Genomic DNA, 18,756 nt, shown 5'->3' with positions numbered 1-18,756 from the left:
TCAATATTATTTTATGTATTTATTTAAATTATAAATATAAACCTTAGTACTTCTACAATTTTATTATAATTCATTTTATAGTTTATGATTCTGCAGTGTTCAGGTTTTGCCACCGTTTTCCTTGATCCCGCTAGGCAAATGCTAGGGCAGTTCCTTCATTTATGCATAAAGCAGGATAACTACCATTCCTGGTCTGATCTAAATAATGGATAATTATATACTGATTAAAAGATTTATTTATTTATGTTAGACTCTCCAATTTTGAAACTGGGTCCATCATCCATAAACAGCTGTAGACCAGTTTCTGTGTTTGGTACTACTTTAAAACCCTTAAGAAAGTTGTTCATTGTTCATGCCTTTCTGTATATGTACACAGAGTTTAGTATTCTAATCGGCATAAATTTACGAAAAGGTGGCTCGAAGGAGACTAACTTTAAGTTTTTTTTTTTTTTTTAATAATGGCTGGACATGCTGTAGAAAATCTAAATCAAATAGATGTCATCTATTTTTATTTTCAAAAAGCAATTTATAAAATCCTGATTAGTGTTCCAATGAATATTTATCTAAATTTGATTTACAAGTTATGATATTTGCCTAAATATTCTGAGGGAACAAGGCCTAATGCATGTAGAAGTAAAATACACAATTTTGTAAAAAAATTTCATTAGTTACCTTTTTTACTCTGGTTTTTTTTTTTAATAACTTTTCTGTTTTCTAATTAACAAAACGTACTTTCAATTTGACCTTTACATAGTTGAGATCCCTCTTGTAGCAACAGGGTTGAAGTTTAGATAATCACCACTTGCATTAATAGTTTCCAGTTGTTATTACAAACAGGTTGGATAGATTGTTTTATGTATTTATTTTTTTTTTGCAGAATGGTATAGTTATTCTTTTTAATTCTCTACTATCTATCATAAAAGACAATCCATGCAACAATATGTAATTTTACTCACTTGTTCATGTTCATAATTCTGGATTAAATGCGTTTTTTGTAATAAAAATTAAATAAAAAACACACGTTAATGCCAGTAAAAATAACTTATATTCTTATTAAAAAAAAAACTTCTTAACAATTACAACAATAAAAACTAATAATTTGTACTAAAATAATATTATGTTTACAATTAAATGAACAAAATAATGGCACAACCATGTTATACTTAATTAGAAAACAAACCAATTATTCTAACTGTAACTAGTGTTTGTTGAATAATAAATTATTGTTTTAAAGAATTAAATACTTAAATTTCAAAGAAGCAATTCAAGAAAATTAGTTAGCTGTAGCACTAAATATAAGTTAAAATAAAAATTAATTCTGAATTATAAAGTCATAAAACTTATATGTAGAAATAAAATTATTTTGATAATTTTCATGATTGCAAAGCATCTTTGATAATTATTTAATATATTACTGTACTCACAGTACTATACTTCTAAAGCAGTTTGTAGATTGAACCTGAAGATGTGAAATTTGTTTTAATATAGTGAAGTTAATGTGTTAGCACAAGTGACTCATTAGCCAACACATGCCAAATGTTAACTTTATATTGTATCTCAGTCAGCTGCACTGTTCAATGTGTCTTAAGTATCAATCTACATTTCTGTTTTTCCATACATTTTCTTTTTGTGTGCTTTGTACTTCTGAAATTTTTAAGTGATGACAGAGAAATGGTATTACTATGAAACAAATTTAGTAATAATATAAAAACTCGAGAAATGTTTTTCAAAAAACAAATGTCTGTTATATGGCACATGAATTATGAGGACATATAAGTCATAGATACAGAAAATTAATTTTTGGAGCATTTTCAAATGAAAAGATAAATTGTTTGTATGTTCCTCAGGTACATTTTTGGATATCATTAAAAGAAAAAAAAGATTTTTAAATGCAAAGACCTACATAATGCATTGTTGGAGTGAATATCTCAGGTGTGAGATCACAGTACTCTTATATCAAGCTCTGTTAAACTGTGCCCTTAGCTCTGCACCAATACAAACAATGGTATAAGGAAAATGGTAGTTAATAGAGAAAAACTTAGCAGTGTTTAAAAGCTGCTGAACAAGAGTTCAAGGTCTATTTTGAAAATTTAGTTTCATCTGATGATTTTGTGCCCAAAAACATCTACAATGCTTGCAAACCTGTATGTTGGCTTCTGAATCTGAACAAAAGTTTCTGGTCATAAAATCAGCAAAGGAAAATATTACAAAAAAAAAATCACTAGATGGACAAAAAGTGTTTCAAAACTGATCTGAAAAGCAGTTTGTTCCTTGGGTGTGATTAAGAATATCTTGACTCCAAAGATTCGTCACAAAAAACAAATCTATTGGTCACTGAATATCCTAATACAGCTACAGCATATCTCATTCAGAAGGAAATTTATACAGAACTACAGATGGTGAATTTAAAAAAAAAATTCTACCTACCAAAATCATCATATTTTAGATCATGGATAGGGTGTTACAGCAGGTATGAAGATAGAAAACAGATTTAATGCAAAGAAAACTCCAAGATGGTAATGATCTTACAATGATTTGGAAAGGATTATTTGATTCTGAAATACAGTGATGATGTTGCAGCTTCTTAAAATTTATTTAAACACAATACTATCATAAAAGGAACTTTATAACCTTCTCAAAGAAATATAAATCACATGTGTAAAATTTTAATTAACAGAATAAATCTGCACAGAAATTTAACTTTCTGAATATGCTTTAGCCTATTTAATGAAATCAGTTGCTGGAGGAGAGAATGTGGATGAAAATAATATTCAATGGTTTATCTTGTGAAGCAGAGAATCTGGAAACCAATAGAATAAAAAGGAGAAGCTCACTACATATTAATAAGGCTACTTTCATTTGTGGGACAAGATGGAAAAACAAGCAAACAGATTATTTTAAAAATCTAATTTTTCCTGACATAACCCTTCTTTTATAAGAATACTTGAATTACCTTTCTATTCATTATGTTTAGCAGATAACAGACACTATGTTAGAAATAAAATATCTCTATCTCCATGAGGGGTTTTCAAATTATTCATAATAATCAAACCCACCATTCATTACAGCAGATACCAAATTGTATTAGCATTAATATACAAACAATTATAAAAAACACTCAAGCCTTTGAAGTCGCAGTACTAATTTGTGACATTCATAATAATAATAATAATAATGATTTCTTTAAAAGAAAACCTCTACAACTAATCATAATATTATAATTTACATGTTAACAGATTTTCTTAGCTTATTAAACAATGCTTATGGTTTTATTTACTTGACAGTTCTATAACTCCAGATATCTACCTACATTTAGCAAAGATTTCTCTTAAAGGTCAGCAAGAAACATTTAAGATATTTTTTACTTTAAATTAGAGTAAGGATACAGAAGAGGAAACCAGTCCGCCATTTAAAAAATGAAAATCATATCTTTAAATTTAAACAGGAATTACCTCTATATATATATATATATATATTAAAAATGTGATTACATACCACTTCCAAAAATGATGAAATAGTAAGCATGAATCATCTTTTTACAGTTCAGATTATGTTAATGATTCTTTTTCTGCAGGCAGGTGAAAAAGGGATTAAAAAAAAATTATATAATATTAAATAAAAAGGAACAATACCTAATGTGATTAAACATGATTCTGAAACTGACAAACTAAAATACTGTTTATTGGGTTGACTAAATGCATCTTTTTTTAAATGAAGAAAAGGGAAGCTAATACTGCCCTAAGAGATTTTAGCTGGTAGAACAGCAGATAAAAAGAACTTATTCTTTGCATTAAAAGTAAACATAAAAGTAGTATTCATTTTAGGTACACTATGCAAGAGCTTACACGTTTTAAAATTACACTTAACAAACCCTCAACAAGTGGAATACTACTGTCAATAAAATCAAAAAGAAAAGTATAAACCACATAAAAATTTTAAAATAAGGAGTACTTCTATATATAAACTGAATGAAGAAGCAGACAGAACCTGATGTATTATTTTATTAAACAATAAATCTTAATTTTTATTAAAAGGGAAAAAAATTGTTATCAAACAGAATTTTAAACAGTGGCACACCCTAAAATTTAATGAAAATGAATATAAGTTAACAAATGCATATAAAACTAACTTAGATATAAATTTTAACAATTAATATTTGAATAATAACAGATTTTGGCTGTGGTACAAGTATCCTACACAAAATAAAAAATTATATTAACTAGAATAATAAATAATACAGCGTATACACTTAAAATAAATTGATTTTATGAAATTAAGTAACTTAAATGTATATGTACGAATTCCTGTTTAAATGTAGGAGTACGAATAAAAAAATATAATATAAATAACTACAACTTTGATTATAAAAGCTAAAAGATCACAATTTATAGTCAACTCAGAACAGTTTTATATCTAGATTAATTATATATCAAGCTATCCAATTTATCATGGGCTGGTGTCAATATCCAAATTTAAATTCAATTTTAAATTATTTAATTTTCCATTAACCTCACTATTAGAAGTTTGTTCTATTAAATTTTTCCCAGAGCTTGACTCCTGTTTGATTTTGATTGAATCTTGTTTTTCATCACTAACTGCAAATCCTTTGGCTATCAGTTCATCCCCAATATCGATATCCTAGAATAATAAAAAAAAGCTAAGAAAATAAGAAAAATTAGTCAAATAAATAAACTTGCAGATTTTTATAATAAAGTACATTAATAGTTTTAATATTAAAAGGAATAATAGAAGAAACTTAATTATTAATAATAACTGCAAATAAATTGTTGCAATGCAATTTTAATAATCAGTGATAAGTAATAAAATGTACACATACATAATTAATACAAACATTATAATACAGTGAATCCACATCATAAGAGGAGAGGAACTGTACATGTTGAGATCAGCATTCAATATTAGCATACTGTAATTTGAATACTATAAATTAAACTTAAAAAAAAAAAATTAATACAAAGACACTCATTCCATTCAAAAACATAATAATAGTGATGAAAAGTGAAGTTGTAAACAAACATTACAACTGCAAAACCAAAAAAGTACAGAAACATAAAAAAAAGTATAAAAATAAATATGAAAAAACTGCATAAAAATGTAATTAAAATCTAATTTCACTACTATATGTTTTTTAATTATTACCAATCTTTAGAAAATTTTAACTGTAGCTTTTCTATGACCCCCAGAGATAGTTTATCATAGTTCAGACCTCACTAATCTCACTATCATATACATCATAAATAAATAAATAGCCTACAAATTCTTTTACTAAATTTAATGTCACTATCTATATCGATCATTGTTTATGTCAATATAGACAGACTTCTTCAGAAAGTTACTAATTGCATTACTAAATTTAATATCATTGTCTCAAGAATTCAACTTCACATTAGTTAAGTGTATTCTGTAGATTTTTATATCCTATATCCTGAACTAAGAAGTTCCATATAGGTAAGCCTTAATATCATTAGCATAGATTCAACATTCAATTTGGCATTACTATTTTCATAATGCCTATGTTGGCAAGGTCACAGACAGAAGGAACTTCTAGGGCTACTAGAATTTATGATCATGGACAGTTGAACCTACGCCAGGGCATTCTCTAAGGCTTGAAGAGCAACAGATACACTCAGCTCAAAACTGAGTTAATCATTGAGAAATATGTTAGGTCTCAAATCAACTTTTCATAATCCCTTGAAATTGACTCTCTACTTGGAAGATAATCAAATAGGTAACATGATGAAAATATATAATCATTGCAATGTCAAAAAATTAAATGATAAAACACCTGGACGTTTCTAAGCTGGGGGTACAGTAATTTTTGAACAACTTCAATATCCTCCAGATATTAAAAATTTGATTTTGGGACCAAATCCTTTATCCAACATTTCTTAGATACTTCTACACAATAAAATTCCCTATTTCAAATGATATTATTTGAGTAAAAGAAATAAGAAAAGGGAATTTCTTGCCTAATTTTAAAATACAGGGTCAAGTTTATCATTTAATTGACAGTTTACTCCCTGAATCTGAAAGTATTCTGCAATTCTTCAGATTTATTTTATACCCAAAACTGATCAAATAACAGCTTGGTCAAATAAATACCTAACTTTGAAAATGGATTCTGGTAGGTGAACATAGAGACCGATGTAATGTGTCAATAATTGATGTAGTAACTATACAAAGAGAAAGGTCCAAGGGATATTTTATTACAAGATCGTGATGGTCAATTACCTGTTTCTGAACTTCATCATTCTTATGATCATCCACAACAGTAATATAATATAAACAAGAAATATAACTTATTCAGAGGTTTTATAATTCTCTTATATTAGCAGGTTTTATGAAATTTACTATAAAGTAATTCATTAAAATTAATCTACTTTATCTAGTAATTTGTGAATACCTTTTGAGAGCTTCAGTCCACACAATTTGTAAAAAATTATTTCCAATTTTTTTATGTTTTATATGCTTATAGCATGGGCAAAGTTGCAACTGGGGTTGCTAGTGTACAAATAAAATAACACTTTAAAAGAGCTAAAAATACACTTAAAATGAGGCTGTAGCTAACAAATTCAGCTCAGTAAAAACTGCAAAAAGAGAACTATGTAAAAAATTAAATGAAAGTGGAAAATAATTTTCATTCACCACATTCTTTGTTCAATTAAAAAACTGATTGTGAAAAAAGTGACATACATATTAACCATTACTAATAAGAATTAAATACATCTAAGTAAAATTAAAAAAAGAAAATTAACACAATTATGATAAATCCTAACAGAAAACAAAATTAAAAGTTAATTTAATAAAAAATGTGAATTTAAGGAGCTGAAATTACATTGCCAAAACTGCAGTAACAGCATTTATCTTACAGAGGAGTGAACCATACTACTAGAAAACTGGGAAAAACTTATTAAAATTCTGAAAACTTCTTAAAGGTAAAATCAAGAAGTAATGAACAGTAATGTAAAGTCTATCTAAGAACAAACAGGAGCACCACTGAATGTCAAAAGAAACAGTACATCAACCCAGTGTGCCCTAAATATAGACAGTACAGAATGACCTCCTCATAATGAAGTGAAATAATTTTATTTTTTTTCTACCCACTACTGTGTTTAATTACTGAAGTATAAAAAGCAATACCTTAGGTCCACTTGTATCATATAGCTCAACACAAGGTACAGGACTGCCTTCTCTTTCACTGTCCCTGTAACTGACAATATGTGCTTTTAGAGGCCGCCACAGAGCAACATGGTTTATCTCTTCAAAGTAATCTGTTGCTTCCTCTGACCAATTATCTCCACTGAAACGAATAAAAATGTTTGCATAATCCGATTCAGTTTTCAAAAAATACACCAGAATCAAATAATCTGTTTTTTAATGTGAAGATTACATCTGCTAATGTTGAAGGTAGAAATCTGGAAGATTCTGTGTTTGAATCCTTGATGGTATGTATTTTTTCACAAGCTAAAATCCATCAAAAAATCCACCAAATCATTCCTGTCTAACCCCAGAAAAATAAATGGGAAAAAGGTATTAAAAAAAACTGCAAATTAAGTCAAGTCCTGCTCAGGACAATGAAAAAGGGTACACATCATACCTGTGGTCTGATGATATAAAAGGTATCAGGCTGCACCTTTGAGCATGTCTGGCACATTTTTTGTACATTTAAAATTTTCAATTTTACACACTAATTAGGTTCTTTGTTGTTATTCTGAACTAACTCTTACTATAAATCTAAGTTTGAATATATAATTTGAAGATCAGTGTTTACTGATACGAATCATTATTTTCTACAATCATTGTTTGTTAGTTTGCTTGTTTTGTTTAACAAAAATTATAATTCAGGAAAAGATTTTAAAAACTCCCAAATTAAAAATGTTACCCTGCAAGAAATCAAAGCTTTTACATTTTAAGAGTAGAATCACCTCATTGAAGAAACAGAGAATAAAAAGATTAATATTTTTAGTAATTCTTTTTATAACATGAATACCTTTTTTTACTTCTAAGAAAATGGATATTATTATTATTATTATTCTAAAATACTTATTACTGATTAGGGAAGAGCACAACTTTTGTTATGTAAAACCAGAATACTTTTGTACTGTGTGTACCATTACATACAGAAAACAACATAGTTGCAATGTGTTTTGAAAAACTGTAAATTTGGCTCAACTTTTACGTGATCTAACAAAAACTTTTAAGTTTAAAAAATGTGGCAAGAGTATTACAATTTTAAGAAAAAAATACCTTTAATGGTGTTCTTAAAATGTTTATTTATTTTTATTGAATAATCCAATTTGTTATTTACAGAGTTATACTGAATGTTATTTACTAAATAAACTATAATTAAAAACTATAATATACAAAAATGTTATTTCTCTTTTTAAGACGATTATACGCCATTATTATTCTATGATAGAAATAAATTTAGAAAGACCAGGGTTGCTACCAAGAGGGCTTGCCAAACATATTACCTTTGATTAAGTTATTATAGTTTAATAATGTTATTAAATAAAAAATTAATTCTGTGAAAAAGTCTATCACAAAAGACTGATTTTCTGGTGCATGGTATGTGGGAGAAAAACTTTATTTGGAATGTCGCAGAGTGGTTTCTTCAACATAAGAGCTATGAATATATAAGAAATAAAAAAAATAAGGAGTACGAAACAGGAAAGGTAATGATAGCAATGAAGCAAATACTAATTTACATCTATTAAACACATGACAGAAAGAATGCTGAACAAACAAAAGAAATCAGAAGGTAAATTTTATCAATTATTGCAAAAAAATCATTGGGGTTAAAATATAATTAAATAAAATAAAACAAAAACAAATCATGTTAAAAAAAATAAGAAAGAAAAGTGAGAAATACAAAAATACATTTAGATCTTAAACAACATTCCTTACAATGGAAATTTAAAGATAATCGATTTTTTGACATATAACGGAACAATGATGAACTTAAATTTACTTTGATTACAATTTTAAAGAACATGGGTGTAAATGCTGATGATGAAGAATTAACCTGCAGAAGAGGAATTTTAATCCTAAAATAAATATAACTGTCACAAAGATGAGTACAACAATTATTAAAGAGATCATAAAATGTATAATCATGAATCCTTAAATAAAAAAGTTGAATTTATCTTAAGTACCTTAACAATAAAGGCAAATACTGCTTGCCCAATAAACATAAAAGTCTTCTGCAGTAACCCAACTTAATCATTAGAATTCAAAACATTAAGTACCAAATTTTTTTTAAGTACAGTAATTTATTTTATGATTTTTACCTAAGATCAGCTGCAGATAATTTAAAAACAGTTGTGAGAAAGGATTTAGAAAAGTATTCACAAATTTTAAAATTTATAAAAAATTTATGTGGCACATTGTAAAAAAAAAGAAATTTAAGAAGTCAAAACTCTCAATTGACTTTTCACAGTCTCTGATATGGAAATCTTCTTATAGATCAAATAGTTAATAAAGTTCCTTTTAAACTGACCAAAAGTATCTTAGTGTAACAAAACCTACATATAATAAAATGTTAGATCTATTTTTGGATCTTAAAGTACAAAGTAAAAAGAAATACAAAGCAGAATAAATGTTATTAATAAAAGTTATTTTAAAACAAACCCATTTCATAAGTTTGACAGTAGATTATTTATTCAGTAAAAGAATATTTTTTTTAACAATGAAATTTATAAAAACAGAAAGTTAACTTTCTAAGTAAAAAGTAAAATAGTAAAAATAATTAATATGAAATTAAAAGAAAATACCTCGGTTTAACATGAGCCAAGGAGCACTCAACAGCTTGAAAACGAAGTTTTAAAAAATCTGTACGAAGCTGGCAAACTTCATGCTGTTTTCTGATCCCTGTATCTCCATAGTCAACATAATGCAAATGTAAATCACTTTCCTTTGGATCATAATCATCTAAATCAATATTGCAGACTTCAGCACGATACCACTTCTCATCAAATGAAAATGGAGCAGCCACAATCTGGCCATGTTTTACCTGAAATAAATAAAAAGTAGTTATAAAATAATATATTCCAACTAAATTAAGAGAATTCACATTTAAACAAAAAGGCAAAGTGCAATGGAAAAGTTACAAAACTATTAGCAAAGGGGTGTAAAAACATACCAGCTAACAATGATGCAAAGGTGTTTGGATGAACTACCATTTTGCAAATTAGAACAAGAAATTCTAGGAGCAGATCATATTTTCAAACTGAAACAGCTACTTTTTACACATCATAACTATCATTGGTGTAAATAAGCCGCATAAAAATACATGAGTGAAATCACATCCATATAACTTAATTTAGGATACTCAAATGGTGAATAAAAAGTGATTGTATGCTTCTTGAGCTCAAAAAAAAACAAAAAAAACATTGTCTGAACTGAAAGTAACCTCCATGGACTTATGAAATTTTTTGAGATTTAAAAAAAATTATGAAATTAAGATTGATGTTAGCCACATGTTTAATGTGAATGAAACTGCTGTCAGCACAAAACGTTTCCAAAAATCTAAACTCAAGCAGAGAAAAAGCATAACATACCAATAGTGTATTGCACTATAGCATTACAATCACATGTTTCTCCAATGCTAATTTTTAAAAGAATGAGAATGAGAAATGAACTGAAAGTTAGAGCTCCAATTATTAATTTGTAGTCTTTGCAAATAGCCAGAGAATTCATTAAAGACATTGCATAGAATGTTTTTACCTAATCAAAAAGGGAAATTATACTTGAGGAATAGAGAAGAGGCTGTAAATCAAATAATTAGATTGTATCTCACAATCTGTACCCACATTATTGAGAACACCATTAATATGATATGTGCTGAGATTTGCACAAAAAACACTTATCTACACTTTTGACTCTACATAGCTTGATATAAAGCCTATGACCAAAATACAAGGTGCAAATTTCAAATAAGGTCTGTTTTGAAATAATATGTTTCTACACAGCTGCCTTTAACTTCAACATATTTTTCATGGCGTTTAACAAGCTTTTTCATTCCCTCTTCAAGAAATTTTGTTACCAGTGACAAACCACACAGCAACTCTATTTTTAATTTGTCATCATTGTCAAACCTTTGTGATGCAAGTCACTGTTTAATGTGAAAAAAGAAAATACTTGCCAGGAGGTACGTCAAGACCATAGGATGAAAAATAAGATTTTCCAATTGTCTCACCGAATGATTTACTGGGCACTGTCATGCAAAAACTAAATCTCAAGGGATACATCCCACATCATTTGTTTTTATAGCTCTTTTAAGATCTTTTTAATGCTTTGAATACATATTTAGTAGTTTCTAATTTAGTGTTCACTAAATTTGACAACCAAGACACCCTTTAGTCCAAAAAACAGTAGTCATAAACTTCTTTACTCAATGTTCTTGCTTGAACTTGTATCGGTGTAAGAGATGATGAATGTTGCCACTGCTTTGCCTCAACATTTGAATAAGAAGACCAGATTTCATCTTCGGTAACAATGTGATCAAACAATTAATCACCTTCATTTTTGTAATGCTGCAAAAATTCATTCGTTGCAGCAAGATGTTTTCCTCGTGGTTGGTTAACATCTTTGGCATCCATTTGGCACATAATTTTTTATAGCCTAATTTTTCAAAATTTTGAACTTCATACATCAAAGATTGTGAAATATCAAAGGCAATTGTGATATGGTAAAGTGTTGGTTTTCTCGAATTTTTTATGTTCTTCATCATGAACATTTGTTTGCCCTTCTTGAAATGGACTACACCACTGCCTTACTTTAGTGTCACTCATAATATCTGGACTGTAAATGTCGCAAATCTGCAAGTGAATTTCAACTGCAGAATTGCAGCATTCATTATAAATGGATGACAACCAACAACAAAATAACAAAAATATTGTTGCTAACAGCTCACTATTGATTGAAATAACTGAGCTACGCTAACGCCATCTCTTTATATAAAGTACAGACAGCAAATTCAAAATGGAACTTACTTTTAAAAACACATCTCATATTTTAGAATCGTTATATTTAGCAAAACGGATATTAAATAATTTGTCAGACCAAGTAATTCAGAGAAAAAAATAATGGCGTTAGGAGGATAATCAGAGCTAGAGGAAAAATATAATTGTGATTTTGTTTTTATAAAGTATGTCCAAGAGGAAAATTGCAGAATAAATTAAATAAATTTTTGGTTGGAATGAATGGAAGAGGGATTTAGAGAAACAGTTTATCTGAACAAGTAGATAAATTTCAATACCACAGTTTTTACAGCAAATTAAATTTTGTTGTAGAACAAAGGGCATATTTAAATAAGTATGCAAGGATTAAATTTCCATATTTAAAACAAGTTCTGCATTGCATCAAGGAAAGGAGAGAAAAGAGTTCGTTCTTTGTAATAAAAGGGAGGCGGTGAACTTAAACAGTTTTTTTTTGGTTTATGTCAAATGTAGAAGAAATAAGTAGTCTTGAGAGAAAATTAAATAAATATCTTAAATGAGGAAAATTACATTATTGAATTATTTGAGAGCTTCTCTGTTACAGACAGTAAGTAATCTATAAATCAACTTAATCATTAGTACCATTATTACATTATTGTAATATTTTTTGGGCTTATTTCATAAAACATTTATTGGTTGTTCATATAGTTCAGGTGAATTTTTTTTGTGGGAAAAATTCTGAAGTAAATGAAGTACAGTAATCTAAAGAATGAGTTTTACTACTGCATAATTAGATGTATGCTTTAATATATCTATTATTCAGATTAATAATTTTAGTTAATTAAGAACTTTCAGAAATAATGTTATGCAATAATTCATTTCATCATAGATAACTCCTTCTTGCATATTTACTGTAAAATAACATTTAGTTTTACAGGTACTTCTATAATGTATTAATTAGTAGTAGTTCTTATGTAGTGAAATTTAAGTGTGTTTAATTCCTTTTAGAATATATATGAGAAATGGATGATTAAAATGCAATAAATATTAACTGACAAAAGTAACTTTATTTTTTTAATCAGGAAAATTATATTTTATTCTTCCACTCAGGCAGATGACCTCAAGAATGTACTATAAGATTGTTAAACGGTCTAAAACAATAAAATGACAAACTCAGATTATCCATCATGACCTACTGTGTGCCTCTTGTAGAGTTGGATAAAACAAAAATTAACCTGAAGAATGAAAATCAAGTTAGAAAAGGGTTCAAACAATTTTGAGTTTTTAGACTTAAGAAAAAATTATCTCTTTTATTTTTCAAAGGATATGGAAGACCAAACATAGTCAAAAAAAGGGATAAGAAAATGTACTAAATTTTGGTAGAAAGCTATAAAAGAAAAATAAACGCAGTCGATATTAAGCAACAAATAATTAGAAGTTATTAGCAATAGTAAAGGTTTTATTTATAGCTATGCTTCCCCTAATGGTTCTGAAATTTTCTTTTTGTTTCTGAAATCATTGTTTTAGTTTAACTGGATTCCAATAAAAGGAATCCATCCATAATGTTTCTATATAGATTGATATAATACTGAAGTTAACATTTAATGCAGGTCAACCAGATAAAAAAAAAAAATTACCTCTTTAATTTCATGTATTTCTCGGTTTGCTGGTAACTGGTAGTAGTCAGTCATCTGGTCAACAAGATGATCCAATTCCACAGTTTTGGGTGATATCATCTGAAAAAGATTATCATAAATATAACAGATAAATAATTATTAAAATAATATAACATTAACTGATGGTTTATACAAATATACAACCCCTTTTACATTTTAATTTATAAACAAGATACATTTTTAGACTAATCAGACCACGTGAAGAATACTACACCATGGCAGATCATTAGTATTGGTAGGGTTACCAAAACGTAATTACAAAATTAATTAATGAATCTTTTTTGATAAACTCATAATGCCAGGAATTATTTTGGTGGTATTGGTGAATTCAACAGTAAGCATCAAACTATTTGAACTCATCAGTTATAAAAATATTAACAAATAAAAGACAGTACATTACTAACACTCTCTGGAGTAATAATTTTTTAATTTGATACTCAACCATCACCATCAAAAATCTAGGACAAGTCATACATTCTTACATTAAAAGTTTCTGCTTTGTTACAGTCAAATGTTAGCAATAGAAATAGAATAGAATGACAGCTAGTTCAATTTTGTAAATACAGTTGATAAATTGTTAAAAAAAATCTAGGACAAGTCATACATTCTTACATTAAAAGTTTCTGCTTTGTTACAGTCAAATGTTAGCAATAGAAATAGAATAGAATGACAGCTAGTTCAATTTTGTAAATACAGTTGATAAATTGTTAAAAAAAATTGCCTCATACAATGGTAAAAAAAAGAAATACCCAAAAAATTAAAAAGGAACAAAATAAATTTTTTTTATTAAGAAACATATTTGGATAACTATGTGACCAAGAAAAGTAAATTTCTTCTACTTTGTAGTCAATGACAATATAGTACAAAAAACTAAGCATACAAGACTCACTAAAGTTAACTAGCCTAGGTCAAAAGTACATAAATTATAATTTGGTCCAGAGAAGAATCATAAGCAAGCAATTTTTCTTAATACAATTAAGAAAAATTGCTTGCCTTAACTCATACTAGGGTCTGCTTTAAGAAATCAGACTTCTGTCACAGACAAAAAAACAGAAGATGAACCACAACAGAGAAAACAGAGTTAAAAATTTAAATATGTGCAATGGTATTTCTTCAATACATTTTTGTGAAATTAATAATTATATGAATATTAAAACATAATACTCATGAATGAAATAGTAATTTAAAACAAAAATCATTTTTAATTAACTTATTTTAAAAATTTGAAAAATATATTTTTCATTTACTTAAATTTTTATTTATTAGTCACAATATTATTTAATGAAAGAGGTTTATAATCAATAAACAGATTTCTTTAAACATATTATCATTTTCTAAAATACTACAATAAATGTTTGAAATAATGTACTTTAAGTTATATCATTTGTTTTTAGTATAAAATTAGCTAAACTTAATAAACAGTACACAAAACAATCACAAAAATAAAAGATTTTACTTGGAATTTTAAGGATAAATGTGATAAAAAATTTTTTTGTCAATTGTGATTGAGTATGGTATTTTTTTCTCAGACAAATTATAAAAAAAAATTAATGTTCTAGCTTTCCAATACAACTGCCCACCAATCATAATTTATAACTACTTTATAATAAAAAAAAACAAACATTTGATGTAATATTCTCCAAAAAGTAAAAAAAAAACTATTTAATCTCATGCATTTCCTTGTTTGTTGGTAACTAGTAGTCATCAGTCATGGTCTGTAATTTTTCTGAATGTTGTTTATCTCTTAGGATGTCAAGGAAATGTGTTCTTGTCTTCTAATACCACACAATCTTTTTGATGACACATTATAACACAGTGTCATAATTTTTTTTTTTAAATCTATAGTTAACATACCCAGATGGATTGGTAGGGTTATTTTATAATTGCTGCTATAGAGATTTGTTATTTATTGAATAACCAACTAAGTTTCATATACAGTATTGTAGACGGAAAATTTTATTTCTTTTAAAGCAAGTGTAAACTGATTAAGTTCTTGCTACGTGTCAATCTTTTAGCAAATTTACACTATTATTAATAATCGTTTTAATAGAAAAAGATCTTTTTTTGCATATTCTTGGGATTGTTTAGTGTACCATTTATTAACTTTAGCTAATTTTATATCCCCCAAAAAATTATACAACTTAAAATACATCATTTCAAACATTTAACATAGTATTTTAGAAAATGATAAAATGTTTAAAGAAATCTGTTTGTTGATTATAGATTTTCTTTTATAGTTTTATTAAACTAAATTATTAGTGTCTATGCATTGAACATGCATAGAAATATTTTCATTGGTTGACCATATGACCTTCAATAATGTTCTAAGGTTATACATGTGATTATATAATCTAATGTAAATTTTTCCACTTTTTTCATTGGTGGGATCAAAAAATGGCATCCCATTTAAAAAATCATGAAACTTTGAAATACAGTCCAGTACAAGTTCAAGGTCAAATCCAAGGTCACCATGAGGTGTCCCCCTCCAGTCAAAGTAATTTTTGTTCGAGTCATTTTTTTTATTGTGTGTAGTTTGCAAGAAAATTGCCTAAGGAGATAAAAATAAAATGCCCAGTATAAATACATATATAACAAAGTCTAATTTATTGGCTGTGAATAATATTAAAATTAATCATAAGAACTTAAATATAACATTTTTCACATAAACCTTCTATTTGTCTGTAACTGAGGGGCAGAATATATCATTATAATCAATATATTTACTATAAACTCTGATAGATTTGGATTTCTAAACTATTGTATTATACAACTATTTTAAATAATACTAACCTGCACCCAGAATTTTGATGGGCTTTCAACTGCCGATACATAAACTTCTAAAAATCCATCACTACTAACAGAGACAAGTTTTTCAAAGCAATGTTTTTTTGTAACTACCTCCTGAAAAAGTAAATATCAAAAATTTCTAGGATATATATATATATATATATATATAAAATTAATATTATATGAAACATAAACAACATAACAAAGTAATTATACATAACAACATATCACAGCATTAGATGAAACACAACACAGTAATTAGATAAGTTAAACTTACCACATTAATTTTCAGTAACTAGTTTTAGCGGTATCCTGCATCTTCAGTTTGTATTAAATTCTATATCTATTACATTAAAACATATTCTTTTAATTGTGTGTCATTTTATTTAAAATTATGTTTTATATTTTGAAATTTTTAATAATATTACGAGTGTACATGTAAAACACACATAACCTGTTGGTCAAACTCTCCTACTGTCTCGTCATCTTCAACCTAAAAGCAGCTCTACCCTCCTCTTCATGACACTCAAGTGTTTAGCTATAAGAATGATAGTATATGCCAAAAAAGTGAATATATTATATTAATTTATTATAAAAAAAAGTTATGTCTATTTTATAATATATCATTTTTGCAATTTTTCAACTTTTTACAAATTTTGAAATTTGTGAAAAATCCTGACGTGATGGGGAAAAAATTAAGGTTTTTTTAAGATTCAGCACTAAAAAATACATAGTACCAATTAACAAAATTAAAGATTATTTCACAACCCAAATTTTGCAGACTTGTTATTTTCGCAATCTGTAATATTACGTTTACATTCTAAATGGTCAGCTACATTAGATTTATCTCTTTTTTGTTTTTGTGAGCTGTGAAATGTCATGAAAATCTTTTTTTTTATCTATTGGTTTTATCAATATAAATATTATTACATGTGTTGCATTTAATTTGAATATTTTTCTTAATTCCTCTCTATTATTTTTGTAATATTTTATAATGTGTTTATTTGGTTTATATGCTTTTTACTTCCTTGTATGAAGTATTGTGAACAAATTTCTGTTTTCAGATTTCAATGGAAATATCCATTTTGACTAGTTTCGGTGTGATGTCTGTAAGTACGTGTATCTCTCATAACTGAAAAATGATTAGCTGTAGGATATTGAAATTTTGGATTTAGGACTGTTGTAACATCTAGCTGTGCACCTTCCCTTTTGATTGCAACTGACTGAACCAAAAGTGTCCAAAAAAAGCTCAATATCCCAAAATATTTGGATTTTTTCTTAACTGCAGTAAAAACCCCTCATTCAGAGATTTTCAATGATACATCATAAATGTTACCTATTTTCATTGGTTCCAAATTATAACCAAATAAAATTTTAATTAATGAAAATTTGAATCTTACAAGAGTAGGCATATCAATTTGAATCAGACTTCATCTCCTTTTTTTTAATTTAAATATACTGATATAATTATTAACCTCTGATTGTAAAAAATGATTACAGTAAACAATAATTAAATTAAAAAAAAGCAAAAAAATCAGAAAAAAAAAATGAAATAAAATTTTATGTACTTTTAAAAATGTGTACATGTAATTTAATAGGCATTATTATGTATGTGTATATGTAATAGATTTGGTGAGACATCTGAATATTTAATATTAATTGAAAATTATAATTTAGAATCGTATTATTTTTTGGATTTTCTAGTTAATTACTGTCTAATTTTATTTATTTATTTATCTATTAATTACATTTATTTATTTATTAACTACAGAGTGACTGAAAAAGGCCATCACAAGAACAACATGTACACTGAGGCATACATGTCCGATCTTTAATAAATTGCAAAAAATCTTATCTTTTAATTCATTATGCCTCTGATATCGTTGGACAATATTCTCGTTTACTTATTTTTGTTGCCAATCACTTAATCGCTCTTTGGTTTGATATAATTCTTCTGATCTTAATTTGTGTACACGTTCTCTAGTTTTAAAATTTTCTCTCTCTTTATATTCATCATCCTCTTTTAATTGTTCTATTTTTTAACATTTTCTTCCTCTTTCTTTTCTTAATGTTTTTATTCTTTCTTTGTTTGCAACATTTTCTTTCTGTTTATTTTGTTTTGGTCTGCAACATTTTCTTCCATTTTATTCTTTCTTTGGTTTTAACATTTTCTTTCTTTTTATTCTTTCTTCCCCTTTATATTTACCATCTTGTCGTAATTTCTTTATACTTCCCTTGTTCTTAATATTTTCTTCCTCTTCATATTCATCTTCTTGTCTTTTTTTTTGAGATATATTTCTTCATGTTATCTTTCTTCTTCCTGTACGATTGTT

At 27.1% G+C, this 18,756-nt stretch overlaps 1 protein-coding gene across 3 annotated transcripts in view; it reads right to left on the bottom strand.

The window, feature by feature from the left end:
• Positions 1-1,026: 1,026 nt before the first annotated feature.
• The window catches only part of LOC142320890 (tudor and KH domain-containing protein homolog), a 55,681-nt gene continuing 37,951 nt past the window's right edge, over positions 1,027-18,756 (bottom strand). For all 3 annotated transcript variants that reach the window (XM_075358877.1, XM_075358881.1, XM_075358888.1), the window contains 5 exons: positions 16,427-16,537; positions 13,598-13,696; positions 9,795-10,033; positions 7,162-7,321; positions 1,027-4,638 (listed from right to left, as the gene is read on the bottom strand). In XM_075358877.1, the coding sequence (XP_075214992.1) occupies positions 4,447-4,638; positions 7,162-7,321; positions 9,795-10,033; positions 13,598-13,696; positions 16,427-16,537 (801 nt within the window). In that variant the 3' untranslated portion in view covers positions 1,027-4,446. The remainder of the gene's footprint in view (positions 4,639-7,161; positions 7,322-9,794; positions 10,034-13,597; positions 13,697-16,426; positions 16,538-18,756) is intronic.

The sequence above is a fragment of the Lycorma delicatula genome, chromosome 1, assembly GCF_047948215.1.
Source record: "Lycorma delicatula isolate Av1 chromosome 1, ASM4794821v1, whole genome shotgun sequence".
NCBI lineage: Eukaryota > Metazoa > Arthropoda > Insecta > Hemiptera > Fulgoridae > Lycorma > Lycorma delicatula.
The sequence above is the reverse complement of the archived record's forward strand: the minus strand, read 5'-3'. Positions and strand labels throughout refer to the sequence as shown.